The sequence below is a fragment of the Rhinolophus sinicus genome, chromosome 2, assembly GCF_057876585.1.
Source record: "Rhinolophus sinicus isolate RSI-liver-muscle chromosome 2, RSI-T2T, whole genome shotgun sequence".
NCBI classification, from domain to species: Eukaryota; Metazoa; Chordata; class Mammalia; order Chiroptera; family Rhinolophidae; genus Rhinolophus; species Rhinolophus sinicus.
Genome location: NC_142502.1, coordinates 171002048 through 171023692, shown reverse-complemented (window position 1 = coordinate 171023692; position 21645 = coordinate 171002048). Strand labels below are relative to the sequence as shown.

The 21645-nt window shown below is 46.7% G+C and overlaps 1 protein-coding gene across 1 annotated transcript in view; it reads right to left on the bottom strand.

Annotated features, from left to right (window-relative positions):
• ALK (ALK receptor tyrosine kinase) overlaps positions 1-21645 on the bottom strand; it is a 641950-nt gene that overhangs the window by 448367 nt on the left and 171938 nt on the right. The window contains exon 2 of the mRNA XM_074331841.2: positions 7025-7144. Within this exon, the coding sequence (XP_074187942.2) occupies positions 7025-7144 (120 nt within the window). The remainder of the gene's footprint in view (positions 1-7024; positions 7145-21645) is intronic.

Sequence of the window (21645 nt, the reverse complement as noted above, 5' to 3'; positions counted from 1 at the left end):
GCATCGTTCAATGGGATTATTGGAGAATTTGGGATGTTCGGGAATAACATTCCCTGTACGCGTCAGCATCCTCTCAGATTTCAGGAGGGGGACAACCCTAGTGTTGTCAAAAAATTCCAGCGATGTTTTTCCACCAAAAAACTCCAAGTAGAAAGAGGTATCTGGGTAGCCTGGGGACTCCGGAAAAGCTCTGGGGTGGAGGCAGTGTTGAGCTGAGCCTTGCAAGCTGAGCAGGAAGGCTCTAGGGACACAGGTTCGAGGGAAGGAAATACAAACCAATTGGGGACAAACTGGAATGAGAATGTAGGAAACGGGGGAGGAAGGAAGAATGTAAAATATAAAATGTATTTGCCAGGGTGAGGAAAAGCCTTCTTACAGTCCTTTTTCTACTCTATCTCTGGGCAACATCAACAGACGCTTCCTTCATCTAAAATTCTTCGTGCCCTGGGCCTCTGCGGCTACACCACCTTCCTACAGTTCCTATTTCCCCATCTCTGTTTGCCCCGCTCCTCTTCCTCTACTTACTTCCTAAATGCAACACCCTGGATCTCCTCTGGGTCTTCATCCTCCAACCACCAGCCTCAACCAGAGTCTCTATGCTAATGACTCCATCTCACCTCTCTTCTCAAATCCAAGACCTGGATTTACAACTCTCTCCTGGCCATCTTCACCCGGATGTCCTGGAGGCCCTTCAAATATAGCCTGTTCAACACCGATCTCACCGCCTTCTCCTCTCCCCCCAGATGTTTTGGTCACCATCTCTCCTTGCCAAATATTTCTTCTCCTTCCTGTTTCAGTTAACAGAATCTCTATCTGTTCATTGTTCAAGCTGGACTCTCCTGAGTGGGCAACCAAGACATGCTTAGCCCATGGCCAGAATCTCTCCCAGATTCCTCTCCTACCCTTTTTTTCCGACCGATGCTCCAAATGTACGATCATGTCTAAACCCCAAGTACACAGAAATAACTTTCTCCAGGCTCACCCCTGCTGCTTCCTCCCAGGTCCTCTACATCCTGTCACTGAGCTCAAACTGTTCCTGAACATACCTTTGCACACTCACTCTCTCTGCCTGGAAAGCCCTTCCCACTGGTCTCAGTGGTCCCTACAGCCCGAGCCCCAGCTCAGCTGTCTCCATGTCCAAATGTCTACCTTCCTAAGTCCTCTACACAACTGGCCCTCTCCCTGTTCCAGGGAGCTTTGAACATGCCTCTGTTACTGCACCCATCATAGAGCAGGAAAGTCTGCCTCTTCCTCGAGAGCGCCTTGAGGGAAGGGAGTGTGTCCTATTTGTCTTTATTACTGCCATGCCTAGAGCATAACCAGGCATACCACTGGTGCTCACAGAATGTTTATACCCATCTTCTCATTCTGTGTCAAAAACACACTAAGAGGAAAATGATGCAGGCAGGTAGGGATGCAGAAATGACCCTCAGGAGGGAGGTCAAAACTGGACTACGCATTAGGGAGCCAGCCACCTGCCCAGGAGTGAGAGCTGAGGTCATGTCTGTAGGAGAAAGAACACATGGGCAGAAGCTCAGACAGCCCTGCCTGATCTTCTCCATGTTTGTCCTTCTGTCTGTATCTCTCACTCTCGGTGTCTCTACCTCTGTCCCTCACCTGTCTCTCTGTTTCTTTCCCTTTTGTCAATGCTTCTCCCTCTCTGTGACAACTGTTTTAAATGGATCTCTTTTGACTTGCTTTTCTTGCCTTTGTGTCAGTTGGTCAATCATTCTTTTATTATCTTTTAATCCAACTTGTTTCCTTTCTGCTGCTTTTTTTACTCAATCTGCCACTAACGTAGAGATAAACTGTTGGTATTTATTGAGTGGATCTATAAGTCTTCATTTTAAAGGTAAGAGATATGATCAAGCAGAGTGTTTTACACAAGTCTCTCCTTGAAACACCTAAGCCAACTGCTTTCTATGTCACGTCCATGGATGGAGTTCACTGGCTCCCAGCAGGCCAGTGGTCCTCAGGGTGACACCTGTTCCCTGCTCTTGGTCTTGTATGACTGCCAGCATTGTTGTCCCCTTTGGGACTCAGCCTCTATGGTCAATGCTTCCAGAGGCCTCTTGCTTACCATGTTGTAGATAAAAATACAGAGGCATGGACTAGGAAAGAACTTGACTTCCCAGTTCAATGGAGCAGGACTGGGAAAAGAACACAAAAAGGCCTGGCCTATCAGGGCAAAAGAATTAGTTAAAAACAAAACAAAACAAAACTTTCAGCCCTGACAATGGTCCACAAGGGAGCTGGGAGCTGCTTTTCACCGATGCCAGGCTCTTGAGGGCAGAATGGCTGATCACGGCCAGGCACATTAAATATGTAATTTCAGAAATGTGATCACACTGACTTCCTGCCGGAGCTGTAAAGCATATCCCACAGGGGGCTGGAGGGCCTTTTCATTTTCCATTTTTGATTCTGCGGTAGGTTCACTTTGTGTGTGTGTATGGGGCGGGGGTAGAAGTATATTTAATTTACCCAGTCTTTTCAATCAAAGACATTGATACATTAACAGGACTGGTGATGGTGGTAGCAGCAGCAGGGACAGTAATTAAAAAGTCTAATTTTTCTTTCTTTCCAAAAGCACCAGTTCCTAAATTGGGTGAGTCCCATGGGCTTGAAAGCAGACAAAGTTTTAATAGAACTTTTATTTAAAGCCCAACAATGGTTTTGTTGTGCCCTGATGTTGGGATGTGGAGAGGAATCTTTCTTTTCCAAGAGTCAATGTTTTGGACATTGGAGGACTGGAGGGATGAAGAATTGTATTAGTTTATTAAAGCTGTCATAACAAAGTATTACAAACTGGGTGGCTTAAAACAACAGAAATGTCTCCATTCACAGTTCTGGAGACCAGAACTCCAAAATCAAGGTGTCGTGAGGGCCATGCTCTCTCTGACAGCTCTAAGGGAGAATCTCTCCCATGACTCTCTCATAGCTTTAGGTGGCTGCCAGCAATCTGTGGCATTCCTTGGCTTGTTGATGCATCACTCTAAACTCTGCCTCCATCTTTCCATGGCATTCATCCTGTGCCTGGGTGTGTCTTTGTCTGTTTCCTCCTATGAGAACACCAGTTATATTGGATTAGGGTCCCCACTAATCCAGTACAGACGCAACTCGATTGCATCTGCAAAGACCCAAATAAGGTAACATTCACAGGTACTAGGGGTTAGGAGATCAATATATATTTTGGGTAGACACAATTCAACCCATCACAGGGACCGTAGTCTATGGGAGTGAAGGCAAGACAGCCCATGGGGCCTGAGGACCTAAGCCATGTTCAGGAAGAGGTGAATTCCTTGCTCTCCTGAGATAGTCTCAATTTGGTGACATGAAGTCTGGGTCCTACAGCTCCCCAGATCCTGGATATCAGACTGGTCATTCAGTCCAAACACCAGGTTGTTGAGGAAATGACAGTCCTGTCACGAAGGGGAAGACCTCATCTTTGAATTCATTTTGTGATGTAGTAGAAAGAGCACTCAAGTTGGAGTAAAAAAAATGTGGGTTCAGTCTCTCCTAACTGCTCACTTGCTCCATAACTTGGGAGCACATTAATAAACTTCTTTGGCCCTCAATTGACATTTCTATAAAAATGTGATATAAAACAATTTCCACCCACCACAATTTTATAACAAGCTTAAGAGAGAAAAGGGGATCTGAAAGGGTTTTGTCAAGTACCAAACTTATTTTTTTAAATAAATGAAAATTCTCTTTCTCCTCTTCATCTGGGCCAGAACCTTTGGTTCTTCTGTTTTAAATGTTGATCTGATTCTTACCACATCCAGAGAGGGCAAACGTGAATCACAGCTGGGTAGGATTCCATCTGTTCTGTGGCTCTAGACCTCAGTAACTTCCAGTAGGTCATCAACCCCCCCTTGTCCCCCCCTGTGGCCTTAATCTCTTAGCACCTGGTGCTACTGGATGGAACAGATTTTTATCTGGGTAAGTAGTCAGAGCCCAATCCTGTAGTCAAGCTGATAAATAAGTCTTAAGGCATCAGAGCTGATGATAAAAGGAAAAAAAAAAAAAGTATTTCTTCAGGTGACTTCCCTCCTTCAAAGCCTAGGGGGAGGAATGTACAGCTGTCAGCTTGTTGATGATGAAATTAGCACGCGCCCATCATTCAAGACAAGAGGTGAGAAAGAAATGGAATCTGATACCAAATGCCACTGAAGATAATATATTTTACACAACATAAAAGGCCCCAACATAAATGAGAAGAAATATAGAGAGACTTCAAAAAGGTAGGCCAAACTTTTTCCTCAAGCAGATAATTACAGGCTCAGGGTGAGTAAATCTTATTAGCCTTTCTCCACCTTGTCTCTTGTCATAAAACACTGGTGAGAAGAAAGCCACACTCAATTCAGGACTGGACAGCTTGCCTGAGGGGGCGGACCTGCCACTGTCCATCACAATGTCTACTCCCAGTGCCCCATCTGCCTTCTCCCCAGCAGCAGGTGAAGACAGACAGCCCAGTGCAAAGCTCCGTCACTCAAGTGCCCACAGCGACTTGCTGGGACTTGGTTACTTCTCACTGTCTGAAGAACTATCCCTTCAGGCAGCAATTTTCCAGTCAGATTTCTCTGCCCAAGTTTGAGGCCTTAAAATTAATGAAGTTGTTAACATTTCTTAAAATGTCTTTCATGGCAGGCAGTTGAAAGGTGTGGATTTATCACCAGTGAGCATGCTGGCCTCTCTGGTTCATAGAGAGACCTGGGTTGAGCCCCCACAAACATCCTTAAGGAGACAAGAGTCTAGGCCTTAACTCTGCCTTCAGTCTGCTCTGCAGTAGGTCTCAGGGTGAGTCCTCAACCTCTGTGCTCTGGCGTAAGCCCCCAGAGGCATTCTTTGTGGCAATAAGCCTAGCTGCCTACAGAATGATTTCTTTGGATTCTGAGGCAGGAGCAAGTCTTACTCATTTTTCTATTTATGTCACCTCCAGCATCTGGCACTGGACCAGGCACACAGAGGTGGTAATGGCGGGGGTGTGGCGGAGGATGAGGTGGGTCTTTATGAGTCTCAGCGGAATTAAATATATAAGATGAAGAGACTCTGAAATTACCACTGAATCCAGTCAAGGAGCCACCAATTAAGAATCAGCTCTTCACACCCTGTCAATCAACAGCAATGATGGTGCTGATTTTGGCACCCTCCTCGAGCACCTGGATGATGTCTGGCCAGTGGTTTGGGTCCTCTCCTCTGTCAAGGGAAATCATGAGGATTCCAGGTAAAAGGAGAGTTTAAAAGAGATCTTGGGAATCCTTCAGGCCTACTCCTTTTCTCCAAGGCAGCATGCCACCCCACTCTCATTTTACAGATGAGAAAGATGAGGCCCAGGGAGAGAAAGTAGGTGTATCAGAGCCACGCAGTGGTAGGGAGCAGCTTAATAAGCTCCAGTGGTTTTCTCCTCTCCCTGCAACCTCTTTCTGGATGCTCCACAGAGAACAAACGTTAAGGCCCTCTGTGTCACGCTGGATGGTAGACCTGCCTTTTTGGGACATTCTACATTTTATAAAAGGTGTCGTCCCGTGGAGATACTGAATGACTTTAAAAGCAAATTCAAAAATTGTATCCCAAGACCAGCTTTATCACAAATCTGGTTAAACGGCAATAACAATAGAAGGACCAGATTTCAATTATTTATAGACACTTGCCCTTATTATAAGATGACATTCAACGTCTGGCTTAAATAAAATCAAGAAATAATTCTTATCTGCAATCTCCTGACAACTACTGATCTTCCTCTCCCACTGGGGAGGCTTAAGAGTAGCAGGAAACATCCCAGCAGAGTATAATCCTAAATTGCCCTAGGGTTTTTGAGGCATTTATTTTTTTAAGTTTGAAATGAAAGGTACAGTTAATATTAACCAAGATTAACTGCATTATGGATGAGGGACGGCAGTGAATGGAAAATCTCCGTTAGGTGCATTTTAAAAAGCTCAGGCCCAAGGGCAGAGACTCAGTATATGGAATAAGTAAATATGCCCAGAGGGGATCTAGAACTCAGCGCTGTACAGGGTTCATAAATACTTCATTGAATCTGGCCGGATGAGAGAGTTCCTCCCTGGAAGCCGTCTACATTCATTCCTTCATCATGCACAACCTTTCTGGGTGTCTTCGATGTGCTGGGATAAAGGGAAGAGCAAATAGCCTAGTGCCTGCCCTCATGGGGTTCACTCTAGAGAAGTTCAAGAGAAGAAAAAATGTCCACCTGGAAACACATCAGCTGTCCTCCACACCTGTTCTTTCCTCGCGGAGGCTCAGCTCCTATGAGCTGTGAGGATGAGCACGGAGGCTAAGGAATCCTACCATGTAAATATGGCCTCCTGGGGGCTCCTAGGACACGACCTAGCAGGCTGAGTAGGCAGCCCCCTGGGAGAAAAAGTAAACACAGGGAAGAATCCTGGTTTTGTAGTTGGAAAATCCACTCTATGTGATCTTTTTAAGCTCAGTTTCTACATCTGTAAAAATGGAATGGGACCTGGCCTCCTTACCTCTTAGGCTGTTGCAGAATCAAAGGAGCTGAAATAATATCTAGGAACATGTCTAGGTACCTTTAAGGAGTTACCCAAATGTAAGAGAGTCACTGGAGAGGCCCAGAAGACCTGCAACCCTCATCATAACAATCCTCTCTCAAGAGATCACCATCATTAGAAACACTCAAGGGTTAGAATTCTATATCTAGAAAACCATGCAAATAAGCACAACATCTAATAACTGGTAAGGCGATACTGGGAATACCACACACCGTAAAGGCTGGGAAGAATGGGATATGGCAGCAACAAAGCCCCTGGCTTCCTTCAGGATACAGATCGCAGCTATGAGTCTGGAGAGGACAGGCCTGAGTGGAATGGTCTGGTGGCGTTGGGTGCCAAAGGAAGACTAAGGGCACAGAAAAACTTCCTTTGTATATAAGTTGCTGAGGGGTCCATGGAGAGACATGAATAACAAACTGAACATCACAGCTTCCTTAATTACGAGATGGTGATTGTGCATCACAAATAACTATCAAAAATACACTTACCATATCGGCTGCGATGAGACAGGAAAGGGAAGGAATCTTTCATTATCCAGGTCAGATTCCAGGCAAAAGAATCAGGAGGAAGAGAAGGCAGATTTGTCGGTGGCGCTAAGGAGCTGTGACCTGGACATAAAAACAAAGAGAATATTAATCCACGTGCTTGGGATGTGTCTTTTAGCTGTCTCTCATATCACTTATAACAGAAAGTTCATAAGAGGCTATCGTGACATCCATTGGAAAATGCGGGGGGAAAGACTGAGCCACTAGAGTACTGAATTGACCTCAGGACCTCAATGCACATTTTCTACCAAGGGCAGCCAGACCTAAGAAGTCTGAAGCCTATGACCAAGGCCATGCCAAAGGTCGCTGGGAGACGAACTAGAAGCCAGGCTCCTTAATGGCTTGGTCCGAGTTCTACCCAAAGTCTATTCTACCCATAAGCATTCGTTTGACTTCATAGAGAACTTCAGTCCATCTCATCCAAATAACACCTCTACTTTATGTTCAGACTTGTAACTTCACCTAATATTGTTTATGTGGGTTATCGTCTTATCAATGAGAGCGTTGAAATTGCACTCAGAAGTTATGAGTTTTGGGCAATTATGTTATTGCCAAAGACAAACAAATGAAAAAGCGGGGTGATGGGTTTTCCCACATTCAAGAGTCAGAAAGCCACAAAGGATTAATGTTTCTGATTTGTATGAGAGAAAGAAGGACTGAGAGAAAAGGAGCAAAAGCAACATTATTCCTTCGCTTAACGGTACCTCCGGTGGATTTTATGTGGTGAAAAGTAATCTCAGCCAAGGCCATCTAGGTCTACTTGGGGGCAGGCTTGAGATTATTAGACTTTTAAAAAATTAAATTAATCTACAAATCAAATGAACATGCACTGCATGCCCTTACGCAGTTCTTCCCAGAAATTCCCAACGCAGTCACTATTTGCTAATGTTTTATGGCAAGTAAAGCTTTTTCTGTTAAAGAAGGAAGCGTTTGAAAATAAGTTCTGTGTAGTAAATACATGTGGAGCCCAGACTCATCTTTCTGGTCGCATTGCTACAAAATGGCTCAGGAGCTATGCTCGTAAGTGTCAGAGAGAAGCCATCTCATTTCACCCTCACATCATCTCTGCTTTATAGATGGGCAATGGGGCTGAGAGAGGAGAGGCTCAAGGCCAGACAGGTCTACTTGGGGGCAGGCTTGAGTTTATTAGACTTTTAAATAGTTAATAATATGAACAGAGCACATATGAACTAGGTACTATGCTAACTGCTTTATATGTGTGATTACATTCACTTTTTACAACAACCTGGCGAATAAATACTATTCTTGGTCCTCATTTTGCAGCCAGTGAAATTGAGGCAGAGAGGGTTTAGATGTTCTGACTGTGGCCACAGTAGGTAGGAGAGTAGGTTGGAGATCAGAGTCAACAGACCAGGTTGGTCTGATGCTACACCAGCTTTCATGGCCCCCCACAGACTAGTGCAGGTGGTTCCCCAGTTAGCTACAGGGCCATTAAGGGCCACCGCAGGACAATGGCTAAGGTCAGAGGTCACCACTGAGCATGCTCCAGAACAAGGCAACAGTGTGAGGGGTCTGAGAACATGCTGGCAACCAACCCCCACAATGACTTTCATGTGACTAAAAATTGGCATTTCTATGTCTGAGTCATCAGCGTAGCTCAAATTTTAAGTAATTTTGAAGCAACAGGAAGATCAAGCCTCTCTGTATTTCCCTATTTCCAAGTGAGGTCATTTTTCTTCACCGTGCAGTTGGGGAATGGTATTGACTTCTTCCTGGATGTGAAGCCCCAAGCGGATGGGGCTGGACTTCAGGAAGCACTTATGAATCTGTGAGTGGGCAGAGAGTGACGGATGACTTGTACTGTGGACAAGGGCCAGGTTCTATATTCAGGGATAATATAAAAATCTGAAAAAGGAAGGGCTCTGAGGACTGAATCATGGCCCAGAGAGGAGCTATGGGCGTCACTGTGGGTCACCTCTAAAGACAAGCTTAAAGCATTTTGTATTAAAAAAAAATGCCAAAAAAATTGTTGGACGTGTTCAAAGTTGAATACAGGAGAGAAAGCAGGAATTTTTATCTCACCCTTACAGGAACTCCTAGAATTTCTGCCAGCAGGCTGAGCTCACATGATCCCCAGAGGGAGGTGGGGAGTGATTTACGGGATGAGGCTGGGGTACTAATGGAGAGATCAACCAAAAGGATGAGCCTCTTCACCTGAGAAGGTGAAGACCAAGAAAAGCATGGCCCACATGAATGAAGTTGTTTGCCAATATCAGACGCACTGAGACAGATGTGAGTTCTAGTCAAAGTTCATGGAATAGTTATAAATTTAGAATATTAAGAAGGAAGTACTTCTGCATTTAACAAGTGCAGAGAAGAGGCGGCCTGTCCTTCACTTTCCCTCCCCTTCCCATCCTGACCCCTAGTGGGAAGAGGGGTTTCCAGCATAGAGAAAAGTGATGCCATGAGAAGCAATTCATTTAAGCAAGAGGAAAGCTGGTTTCTCTAGTGCTTCCTTCTGAAAATGTGAGGATCCAGAGTGAAATGCCCCTGACCAGCACCGAAGTCTGGGATGAAGGTGTGAGTTATTATGCTAAGCGAAGTAAGTCAGACAGAAGAAGTCGAGAACCATACGACTTCGCTCATATGTGGGATATAAAACTGAAAGCAACAAAGGGGCAAGACAGAGACACAAAACTCATAGACACAGACAACAGTTTAGTGGTTACCAAAGGGTAAGGGGGGAAGGGGAATGGTAAAAGAAGGTAAAGGGGATCAAATATATGGTGATGGAAAGAGAACTGACTCTGGGTAGTGAACACAGAATGTGATATAGAGATGCTGTATTACAGAATTGTACACCTTAAATCTCCATAACTTTTCTAATAATTGTCACCCCAATAAACTTTAATTTAAATATATATATGGCGATAGAAGGAGAACTGACTCTGGTTGGTGAGCACACATTGTGATCATAGATGACGTATTATAGAAATGCACACTTTAAAACTATGTAATTTTACTAACCATTATTACCCCAATAAATTTACTTTAAAGAAAAAAAAAAAAGAAAAAAATGGTAAATACCGGGGGTACCAAAAAAATGTATACAAGTGGACACGTCGGTCCACGTTGCTCAAGCAGTAGTTCGCCATAATCAGAAGTGTCTGGACGCTGATGGTAACCATTTTGAGCGCCTCTTGTAATTGCAGAAGTCAAACGTGACTTGTATTCAGCTTTTGTTATCAGTATATATTGAGTATTACAATTTCAATACCGTTTTCCTTTCTTAAAAAGTGTATATATTTTTTTGACACCCTCTGTATACAGAAAAAAAAAAGACCCGCTGGCTCAAGAAGAGTGTATGTTGCACCCTGGAAAAGAGTGGTGAAAAGGCAAGCAGAGGAGAAAGTAGGAGCAAGAGCTTCCAGGTTCTCAACTGAGGCCAACGGGTGATGGCCGAGACCCCCTGAGGAAAGCAAAGCAAAGAAATGCATCTGGACCGAGGACATTATTGATTGGCTACAGGTAGGATTGTTTTAGGGTTTTGTTTCCTTTTTTCTTTTCTTTTTGTGATACCCTGAGTCCTTTCCAGGCAGGGTGAAACCCACTCTTTTCCCACTGTGCATCACCTCGTGTCCTCAGTAGGTCCCAGGGTTCATCACTACAACAATTCCCTTGCAAACACGGCAACTCCTTTGCCTCCTTCCTCCTTCACAATTGTCCTGAGCAGCTGAATGTGGTGGTGGGAGAGGACGGGAGCAGGAGAGGAGGAGAAATACACCACAGTGGTGACAAGCCTCACTTTAAATTCATGACCACAACCCTCAAGAGAACCCTCAGGACTGACCAGGAATCCTACTGCATTCCCTGACAAATTCAATTCACCTTCCCTCTCTCCAGCACCACCACTTCCTACTTTCTCTTACCCCTCAAACCTCCAATTGCCCCCACTCCTCCGCATTCTCAGCTACTGACCTTGTTTCTTATTTCACTGAGAAGAAAGAAGTCAGTCTACCAACTTACAGGGGTCAGTGCTCATATATGCTACCTTCTCTCCTGTTATAATGGATACACTCTGTACACTCACAAGCAGTCACAGCCTCTCCACTTAGGTGCCAATCTCATCCCTTCTCAAGGAACCTAGTCTTGCAATAGTCCTTCCCCTTTCTCCTCCATCAGCAATTCCCTTCTCCCCCTCTACCGAGTCAATCTCATCTGCAGCAAATAAATACCATCTTAAGAAAAAGAGAATAAAAATGTCCGACCTTCACACTCTCCTTCAGCCACTGTCCCATTACTCTGCTCTTCCCACAGCTCAATCTCTTAAAAGATTTGTCTATGCTCCTGTCTCCACTTTTTCCCTCCCATTTTTCTCTTAGACTCAATAAAATTAAGATTGTCTCCACTACTCCAGGCCAAGGTCATTGGCAAGCCCAAGTTGCGGATACAATGGCTATGTCTCAGTCCTCATCTTACTACACGTCTCCGCGGAGCTGGACCTGCCAACCATCCCTGCTTCTTGGCTGCCTCACAAGGTCCCTGGTTGCCACCGTCCTCGCCTCCTAATTCAGTGGCAGGTCCTCTTTCCTATTTTATGTCAGATCCTCCCCATTTTCCAGGCTGTACCAAAGGAACATGGTCTACTTTCCAGCAGCAAATGCCTAGATTTCATGGCTGAATCCTGTTTTCATCACAGTGGCTTTAACCAGCTGACAATGATCAATGACCATGAATTCCAAGTGACCTCAGGACACAAGACCCTTCCTGGACCTCAGTGAACAAGGGACTCATTTTAACCAATCACACACAGACTTATGAGCTCATTTTCTTCTATCCAAAGTGCTGATTTTCAGTTCTGATATTAGCACGACCGCCATGTAACCCTCTTCCTGAGGCTTTAAAAACTGACTTTTATTCCTTAGAGAACTACTCAGTGAATTTCTCCTTGCCTGACACATAAATAAGCTTGGCTTTTTTTTTTCTTTTTTTTTAATTCAGGGAAAGGTCCTCTGTTCTGTTATTTGACAGTAGTTAAAAGTTGGGGAACTTGGGCCTTCTGTCTTTTCCATCTAAATTCACTCCCAAAACGAGCTCATCTAATTTCATAGATTTCAGTACCATCAATATATCAGTGCTACCAAATTTATATCTCTAGTCCCAAACTCCCCTGAACAGCAGAATATATAACCAACTACCAGTCTGAAATCCTCATTTTATTGTCTAAGTATCTCAAACTTATCACATGCAAAAATAAATACTTGTCTCTCACCTAAACCCTAGGTGTTCCCCAATTCAGAAAGTGATTCCTTGGCCCAAAAACCAAGGAGGAATCCTTGACTTCTTTCTTTTGCCCACACCCCACATCAATTCATCAACAAATCTTGATGCCTTTACCTGACTTTTCCCCCTTCTCATCTCTCCCACATCACCGCTCATCCCCACTACTGCTATGCGCTCCCAGTGGGTCTCCCTGATTCTACTACAGTACTGCTCACCTTTAGGGTGTTTTCCACATAGCAGTTAGATGGACACTTCAGCCCTGAAATAGCTTTCACAGGTATGCCATGGCCTACCCCTTGAAGACCTCACATGACTTGGCCCAGGGGTCTGGCCTCTCTGACCTCATTCCCAACCATTTCTCCCTTGTTCATGGAGCTCCAGCCCCATGGGCCTGCTTGTTGTTCTTCCTACTCTCCAAGCACACTCCACCTCAGGGCCTTTGCACTGGTAGTGCTCTCAGCCTGGGAAGCTCCTCGTCCCCAGACACACATCGTCATGCCCTCTCCCTAACCACGTTTCTGCCCAAGTGTCACTTCCTCAGAGATTCTTGATCATCCTGTAGAAAACTATCACGCCCCCATAAGCTACTCTTTCTCCTCTTGCCCTGCATTTATTATTTATTATATTTGTATTAATTTGTTTATTGTGTATGTCCTGCACTGTATCTCCAGTAGTGACTGTATCTCCAGTCACTACTACATCCCCTAGCCTAGCACATAGTAGGCACTCAATAAATATTTGTCAAATGAATGAAACCAGAGCCCTCAAGAAAATTATTAGCTCTGGTATTTATTAGCTGTTGAACTTCAGGCTAATCACATACTGTGTAGAACCTCCATGCTCTGAAAAAGAACAAGAATAATGTATACTCTACCACCTCTCGGGGTTTTGCAAGTGCCAGATGAGATAATGTGTGCATGACATACTCTTTAAATATCAGGCATGCCATTCTTGAAGTTTTATGCTTTTTAACTCTGCTTCAGAATCCAAAATGAATGGGACTCCTGGTTCACTTCCTATATCCGGGGATCCTGAATGCAACGTCCTGAAATCAAAAGTGCTCCCAGAGAGCTGCTTCTCTATTATTCACTAGTTAATTACTAGCTCTGCCAACTGCCCGTGATCTCTGCTACCCCCATTTCAGCCCGTTGGCAACGTCCCTGTTTCCATTCTTTATTTTTACATGTCTCACTCTGCCTATTTATTCCTAAGCCAATGTATAAAATATAGTGAATAGATCATACACACATTGGTATAAATAATAAAGAGCTTTGTGTGTGTGATGGTTATTTACACGAATGTCCTGGGTTCACTTGCAAGCATGTTTTACAAACCTACATCAATAAAATGTAAAAATGCCTCTCTTCTCAACACTCCTTGGAACTGCTCCTGCCTCGCCTTGTACATGTTTTACTTACTTATTTTCCGTCCAACAATAAAACAATCAGTGACAGTCTGCTAGTCTTTCCCCCTTAGTTGAAAACACACTTAATAATGCATTCTTGTACAATGATTTTGTGTCACACAAAGCAAAGCTTAATGTGGCCGAATAAATAGCAGTCTGGATGTCCAATGGTGGTGACGAGCAGTCAGAGCAAGGCCGGGCACAGAGGGCAGGGCTCCTGTTTGGGAGTGGCAGCCCCAGAGAACCGGTTTCAGGATTCACCGTGCTGAGCCCATACCTGCTCAGCCAAAGAAAGCTCTGTGAATTTAGACAACTGGTAGAGTCAGCGGTGATGTTAGAGTTGTAACAGGCAGTTCATTTAGTCTGAAAAGCAGAGATGATTTTCAGAGTAAAGAACGGGAGAGTTAGCAGATGTGGCCTTTCTTCTAAACACACAGGCCTCTGCACCTTCTCTCGGCCTGGACAATGAGAGGGTTGAGCTCGCTGTTCACTAAGGTCCTCTCCAGTTCACACATTGTCGGTTCTCCATAGTTGGCTTTCACATTTCCTCCAGCTGGCTCATTCAGAGAGGAGCTATTAGTGTCAGGGGCGGAACCTGAATGGAGCTAAACAGCCCCCACTGCATCTCACCTTTCTCTAAGCCCCACTCCCACTCTGCCAGGGAAGGTTTGCGCTTTCTTGGTAGCGCGATCCTGAAGCAAAAATTATTACCTCCTATAATATTCTCTTGTGCAGTTGAAAGTCATCATTTCAATGCATTTCTTGCCTCTCCCCAACCCCAAAAGGACCCATGTACAGTTACTGAGTTCATTCAGTGGTGAACATGAGTCAGTTATTGAAAGCAGGCGCCCATTCCCCAGGCACAGCATTAAGGACTTTTGGGGGTGATACAAGGGAAATTGCTATCACGGTGTTGTGCGGGAGAGCTTGCTCGCTGCACCATTTGTTGTGCAGGGAGGCCGGCGGGGTCTCTGCTCCCGCTCCCCATACAAGAACGCAGGATATGGTGAGGCCAAAAAGGAACACCCACGGAGCCATAGGTAGGGGAGTCATACCACTATATTCTCTCTGGCGGCACTATACTCTCACTGGAGGCTGGATCCACACTGTCCGCAATCCGCCATCCACGCTTGCCAGCCCAGCCACCATCTTCTTGCTAGCCCCCATTCTCTCTCTCTCCTCTAGCGTAGCCACAGCAGTTATATTAGTGGCCAATGGCTCACTGGTTACAGCTGACGGCCAACTAGCCACAGCTGATGGCCATGCAATCACAGTTGATGGCCATTTACTACCTGAGCCAGCACCTGTCTATGTGAGGCCGAGAGCCTGGAAACTGCTTTTTGGGGTTTGGCCCCACACTCCACCCCTACAGGCTCTCGCCTCACAATCTACGCGACAAGCGTCTTCCGCGAGGGGACCTGTGCGAGGAGCCTGGGGGTGAATGCAATATCCTGGACACAGCCAGGCTCTCTGGGCACAGCCAGGGTTTCTCAGGGCACCACCAGTACTTCTGGGCACGGCCAGACTTCCTGGACTTCTTAGGGTACCACCTGTCTTCCCGGACACAGCCAGGGTTTCTCAGGGCACCTCCAGTACTTCTGGGCACGGCCAGACTTCCTGGACTTCTTAGGGTACCACCTGTCTTCCCGGACACAGCCAGGGTTTCTCAGGGCACCACCAGTGCTTCTGGGCACAGCCAGACTTCCTGGACTTCTTAGGGTACCACCTGTCTTCCCGGACACAGCCAGGGTTTCTCAGGGCACCACCAGTACTTCTGGGCACGGCCAGACTTCCTGGACTTCTTAGGGTACCACTAGTTTCCCCGGGCACAGCTAGGATTTCTCAGGGCACTGCCACTCTCTCTGGGAACAGCCCGACTTCCTGGGTACAGCCAGGGTATCTTCAGGGCTCAGCCAGACTTCCTGGACTCAGCCAGGGCTCTCAGGGCACTGCCACTCTCTGTGGGCACAGCCACACTTCCTGGACACAGCCAGGGCTCTCAGGGCACTGCCACTCTCTGTGGGCACAGCCACACTTCCTGGACACAGCCAGGGCTCTCAGGGCACTGCCACTCTCTGTGGGCACAGCCACACTTCCTGGACACAGCCAGGGCTCTCAGGGCACTGCCACTCTCTGTGGGCACAGCCAGACTTCCTGGACTCAGCCAGGGCCCTCAGGGCACTGCCACTCTCTCTGGGAACAGCCCGACTTCCTGGGTACAGCCAGGGTATCTTCAGGGCTCAGCCAGACTTCCTGGACTCAGCCAGGGCTCTCAGGGCACTGCCACTCTCTCTGGGCCTCTCGGGGTACCCTGCTGGAACAACAGCGACTCACAATCAAGGTGCTTACATATTCTCAATGGCGGCCAGTCAAGAGACAAAAGCAAATATCCCCCAGTTCCACTAACAACAGTTCCCAAACAAACAGTCAAGCGGTCCATTAAATTAGGGATGGAAGGCAATTCCCCATAGTCCATAGTCATTCACCAGGGCAGTCCTGGGGGTGAGGGACGACCTTGACCTCACCCTCATCTCCCACGGAGGACTCAGCAAGCATTACCTCCTGGGACTACAAGTCCTGCATCCGGGCTGCCTGAGCAGGAACTTCCCCGGCCCACAGGGCTGCAACGACCTTCGCTTTCTCCGGCCTATGCTGGTTGGGGAACCGTCCACATCTTTCCACCTCTCCACGGGGCTCCATCTCTCCAGCAGCTGCATGGCTTTTCCTGTGCTGGTGGGAGAACCGTCCACGTCCTCCCACCCCTCCACGGGGGTCCAGCTCTCCGGCAGCTGCTCCTCCTGGTCTTCCTCAGACTGGGTGTTCACACGCACAAACTGCTCCACCGTCTTTTGGAGAGCTTTGGCGGGCACCATACCCTGCTCGCTGCGCCATTTGTTGTGCGGGAGAGCTTGCTCGCTGCACCATTTGTCGTGTAGGGAGGCCGGCAGGGTCTCTGCTCCCGCTCCCCACATAAGAACGCAGGATATGGTGAGGCCAAAAAGGAACACCCACGGAGCCATAGATGGGGGAGTCATACCACTATATTCTCTCTGGCGGCACTATACTCTCACTGGAGGCTGGATCCACACTGTCCGCAAACCGCCATCCACGCTTGCCAGCCCAGCCACCATCTTCTTGCTAGCCCCCATTCTCTCTCTCTCCTCTAGCATAGCCACAGCAGTTATATTAGTGGCCAATGGCTCACTGGTTACAGCTGACGGCCAACTAGCCACAGCTGATGGCCATGCAATCACAGTTGATGGCCATTTACTACCTGAGCCAGCACCTGTCTATGTGAGGCTGAGAGCCTGGAAACTACTTTTTGGGGTTTGGCCCCACACACGGCCTCTGCCTTTGGTGAGTGCGTTACCTGCAGGGTATACGAGACCCACACCAAATAAGGGAATCGCAAAGTGGGTCCTGCAGAAATGGCTAAAATTAGCCTTCACATTCTGGCCACTACTCACTATTTCAGCCTTATTTCCCACTCATGATCCTTTCACTTTCCATGGTTTCAACTACTCATAAGTCTCCAAACTTTTGGCCATGCTGATATCTGCTTAGAATATCCTTCCTTACCCTTTGCTTTCCTAAATCCTACCCCTTCTTAAAGGCCCAACCCAAATCCTTCCTTCTCCAAGGTTCCCCATCCTCCCTCAGCTGAAGCCCCAACTGAGCAGCTGAACTGGGATTCAGAGTGGCCAAAAAAATGTGAGCTGGGCCTTCCTGCCTCCTTAACCACCAAGGCTTATTTCCACTTAGGACAGTGACATTTAGGCCATTTATCAAACATGTTGTTCAAGCTGCTTTGGTTGATCCTGACAATGGAGTACCATACTATGTTAATTTCACTTACAAATCTCAAACTCACAGTTAGAACAAATTAGGAAAATACTTTCCATGGTGGCTGTTGCTCAGTCTCATGTATAATATGTTTCCCAGGGTCAAGGTCAGGGTCAAATCAGAGGCATCTCTTGACCATGTCTATGTAGGCCACCAGTGACTCACAATTCATTGCCAAAGCAGCTAATGAAGGCAATGTGACACTTGATGCCACTCCTTCAGAATCTGCCACATTTTGACTTATCTAGCGATGACCTCACTTTCCCAAGCAGGTGCTCCTGACTGGCCTGTGAGCCCTGTAACATCTCCTCTCGCGCCGGGGTCTCTGCTCCAGGTGTTCTTGGTTACGGGTCCTACCTACCTAGCTAGTGTGGACTCTCAGGGCAGTAGCAAAGGAAGACTAACTGGCATTTGTACTAATCCAAGAGAGTAGTGGAGATGGTATCACTCTCCAGGTAGCGCTATTCTATACACACACACTCACACACACACCCCCCAGGCCCGGTGCTTCCATGAGCAGGGCTACATGACTATCTATTCTGGGCCCAAGTTTGTAGTTTGCTGGTACTCTATCTACTCTTTAAGAAATTTACTCTACTGTGGTTTCAAGCCTATTTTCTCCTCCCAAAACATGTTGACTAGAATAATAATCGGAAGGAAGACTTTGAACTGCCACCAGGCCTTCCATGTCGTGATCTCAGAGAGCTTTATCGGGCACTAAATAATTAATATACTGCAAGTGACACAAAGACCCAGCAGCTGGGAAAACCAAGTCTATCAAGGAAAGATCTTGCTCTCTGAGAGCCAGGGAGTGCCTGTGGGGCTGACCACCCACCAGTGAGGCCCCTGTCTCTGTGTAAATTAGATAAGAGGTTAACAAACTATCCAGAAACAACTGGCTCATCTCTGGACTTGATGTTTCAAGTTGGGAAGTGAGTTACCAGGGTGACCCCAGGGGAGGGCATGGCCTACTTTCATAAGAATTGGTGAGCTGCCGCACAGAAGAGTTGATACTAACTAATTATACATTCATTATGATCTATGACTCACTGATGCCTTTCGGAGCCATTCACTATCATAGCCCTCACAATAGTCCTGTTAGTTAACCCCTTTTACAGATGAGAAGATGAAGGCTCAGAAAGCACCACCGCCCTACCCCAGCTCACATGGCTAGCGAGTGAGAGTCAGGATAGGACATCTCACTAGGACCCCTGATATATGACCAACCAGCAATGCCACTCGCCAACACAGACCTCTTAGAGATGATGCTGACTGCCCTGGAGAACAGCTACACTGTGTCAAACCGCAGAAAAGCAGATCAGATTACAGATGCCTGCAACAATCTAACTGAGGACGACAGAATCCCTTCGGGTCACCCAGGAAGGTGACCTAGAATCACATACCTTCAGTCAAGGCAGCTGGCTCTCTGGGGCTCAAGCTCAGCGAGCACTGTTTCCATGGCAACCACCAGGTATGATGCTTGGCCCCAGAGATAGGGCCTTAGCTGGTCCAGGGAAAGGATGTTTGGGATGGGGGGAGGCAGAGGGAAAGAAAACTTTCCACTAACTTCCAGCCCTTTCAATTCTTCTTTATCTACTCCTCTCATTTCAAGAAAAGAGTCTATCTTCCAGGAAACCGCACTTTTAAATATCACATTGCTCAGAGCAAAGACCTCTCACCCACGGCTGGGCACATTTCCAGAGACTGGAAGCAGAATGTTCTAACAGGCTGGTATGCTAGATAGACAACTGGGTTCCTGGGAACAGTGATGGTACTGTGAGACCTTGGATAAGCTACTTAACCTTTGTGAAGCTTTGTTTCTCTGCATATAAAACAGAACTCATCATGCTTTCCCATCCAACTTTAGGGATGTTCTGAGAATTAATGAGACAGTACATACAAAGCCCTCAGGCTCTTTTGAAGGAAGACACACTAGAAATCCTTGTGCTGTTACCAAGGGGCATTGTCATGACGATACATTTTAAAACATTCTTCACCTATATTACTAAAATAAACTCAGCTTGTATTAAAAATAGATAGGCCAGTAGCCTAATTTGCTTCTTATTGTCCTGATGCTGCATTTCCCTTTTGCTTCCATTCATCTTGCACTGTGAACAACAGTGGTCCACGTTACCCTTGACCCCTAGGCCGAGACCCAGGGTGAGAAAGTTGTGAAGGACTGTAAAACCCATATATCTATGTCTTCCCATCACATATATGAGGAAGCTGAAACACAGGAAGGGCCAGTGCTTTAGCCAAGGTCACCTCATTAGTGAAAAACCAAGAATCTGATCTTCTGACCCTGCAGTCTATGTCTCACCCCAACAAGGAAGAAGATATTAAAGGAGGGAGGAGGGGAAAGAAATAGGGGGACATGTATTTTTCCTCCTTAAACCTTTAAAGCTACTCTGTGCAATACTCAGGGATAAAAAAGAAAATAAGGAAAAAAATCAATATTTCCTGTGTGTGACTATTACATATGCAGGCCCATACTGGGTGCTTTACAACCATTGTCCATGTAAACCCCACAATTTGTTGAATGGGGGATTATTATTCCCAGTTCTATTGAGGTACCTGAGGCTCAGAGAGGTTAAGGAACTTGCCCAAGGTCCTAGAGCCAAATGGTATGGAGTTAAGGGAAATTAACTCAACTGATGAATATTTATTGAGCATCTCTGTGCCCAGCTTTGCCTTTGGCAGTTAGGATGCATTAGTGAGCAGAATTCAACATGACCCACTTAGAGCTTAGAGACTGAGTAACTTAGAGTACAGTGGAGCAGCAGACAGCAGTCCAACAACCTCACAAATCCTTGCCACGTCTCAGTGTTGGTATGTTGTGCAAAGGAGAGACACACGGCTCTACGAGACTGCATAAAAGAGGGACTTAACTTCATCCTTAAGGCCATGGGAGGACTGCCTGAGAAACTGATGCTTGAGCTGGGGCCCTAAAGTAGATGAGTAGAGTTGACTAGCTAAAGGGACTGGCATGGGTGGGAGGCCAGAGCGAGCAGGGGTCTATTCAAGGCCAAGTCTGGCTCAGTCCAGAACACCGGCTCCTTGTTCACCACCAAGAAAGGTGAGGTGTTACTGAGGACCCCTGCTGTATGGACCAACCCGAGATGCCACCGATCCACTCAGAACCATCGACAGTGCTGGAGAACAGGGACACTGAATTACACACAGCCGAGAGACCGGTCAGATCACAGAACCCTGCAGCATTCCCCTAACTGAGAACAAGACCTCCTTCAGGCCAACCAGGAAGGTGACCTCCAACTGCCCCCTAGAATGGCTCCACCGTGTTGGCAGAACTGCCCTGTCCTATTAGTCATCCCCCTGCCTCTTCTGTGATAGCCAGCCTATTGGCCAAGCTTCCTGTAGGGAAGGGGCCTAGAATGCAGAGACCAGGTCCCGGCCCTTCCCTTCGGTGTATGGCTGTGTGTTTGAGTTCTGAGGGTCTAATCCCCCAGGGTTTCCTCCTTAGCACGTCTCCTTTCAGACTGTCAGGCCGCTGACAAATTTTACCCTAAGCATCCCTCCCCTGGACCAGCCAAGGTCCCCTCTTATGGGGCAGGCACCAGGCCTGCTGGTGGTTTCCATGGAAACAGTGCTGGCTGAGCTTGAGGCCCTGGAGAGCCAGCTGTCTGACTGAAGGTAAATGTGTCTAGGTGACCTTTCTTGTTGCCCTGAAGGAGGTCTTATCCTCAGTGAGGAGAACGCTGCAAGGATCTGTGATGTGATCAGTCTCTCTGCTGTATCGAATTCAATGTTCCTGTTCTCCAGGGAAATCAGCATCATCTCCAGGAGATTCTGAGTGGATCGGTGGGATCTCGGGTTGGTCCATACAGCAGGCGTCCTCAGTAATACCTCACCTTTCTTGGTGGTGAATAAGAAGCAGGTGCTCTGGACTGAGCCAGACGTGGGCTTCAATGGACCCCTGCTCTCTCTGGCCTCCCGCCCATGCCAGTCTACTTTAGGGCCCCAGCTCAAGCATCAATTTCTGAGGCAGTCCTCCCCAGTCTTAAGGATGAAGTCAAATGAAGATGCATCAGTTGTTACAAATCTGAAAACTGGA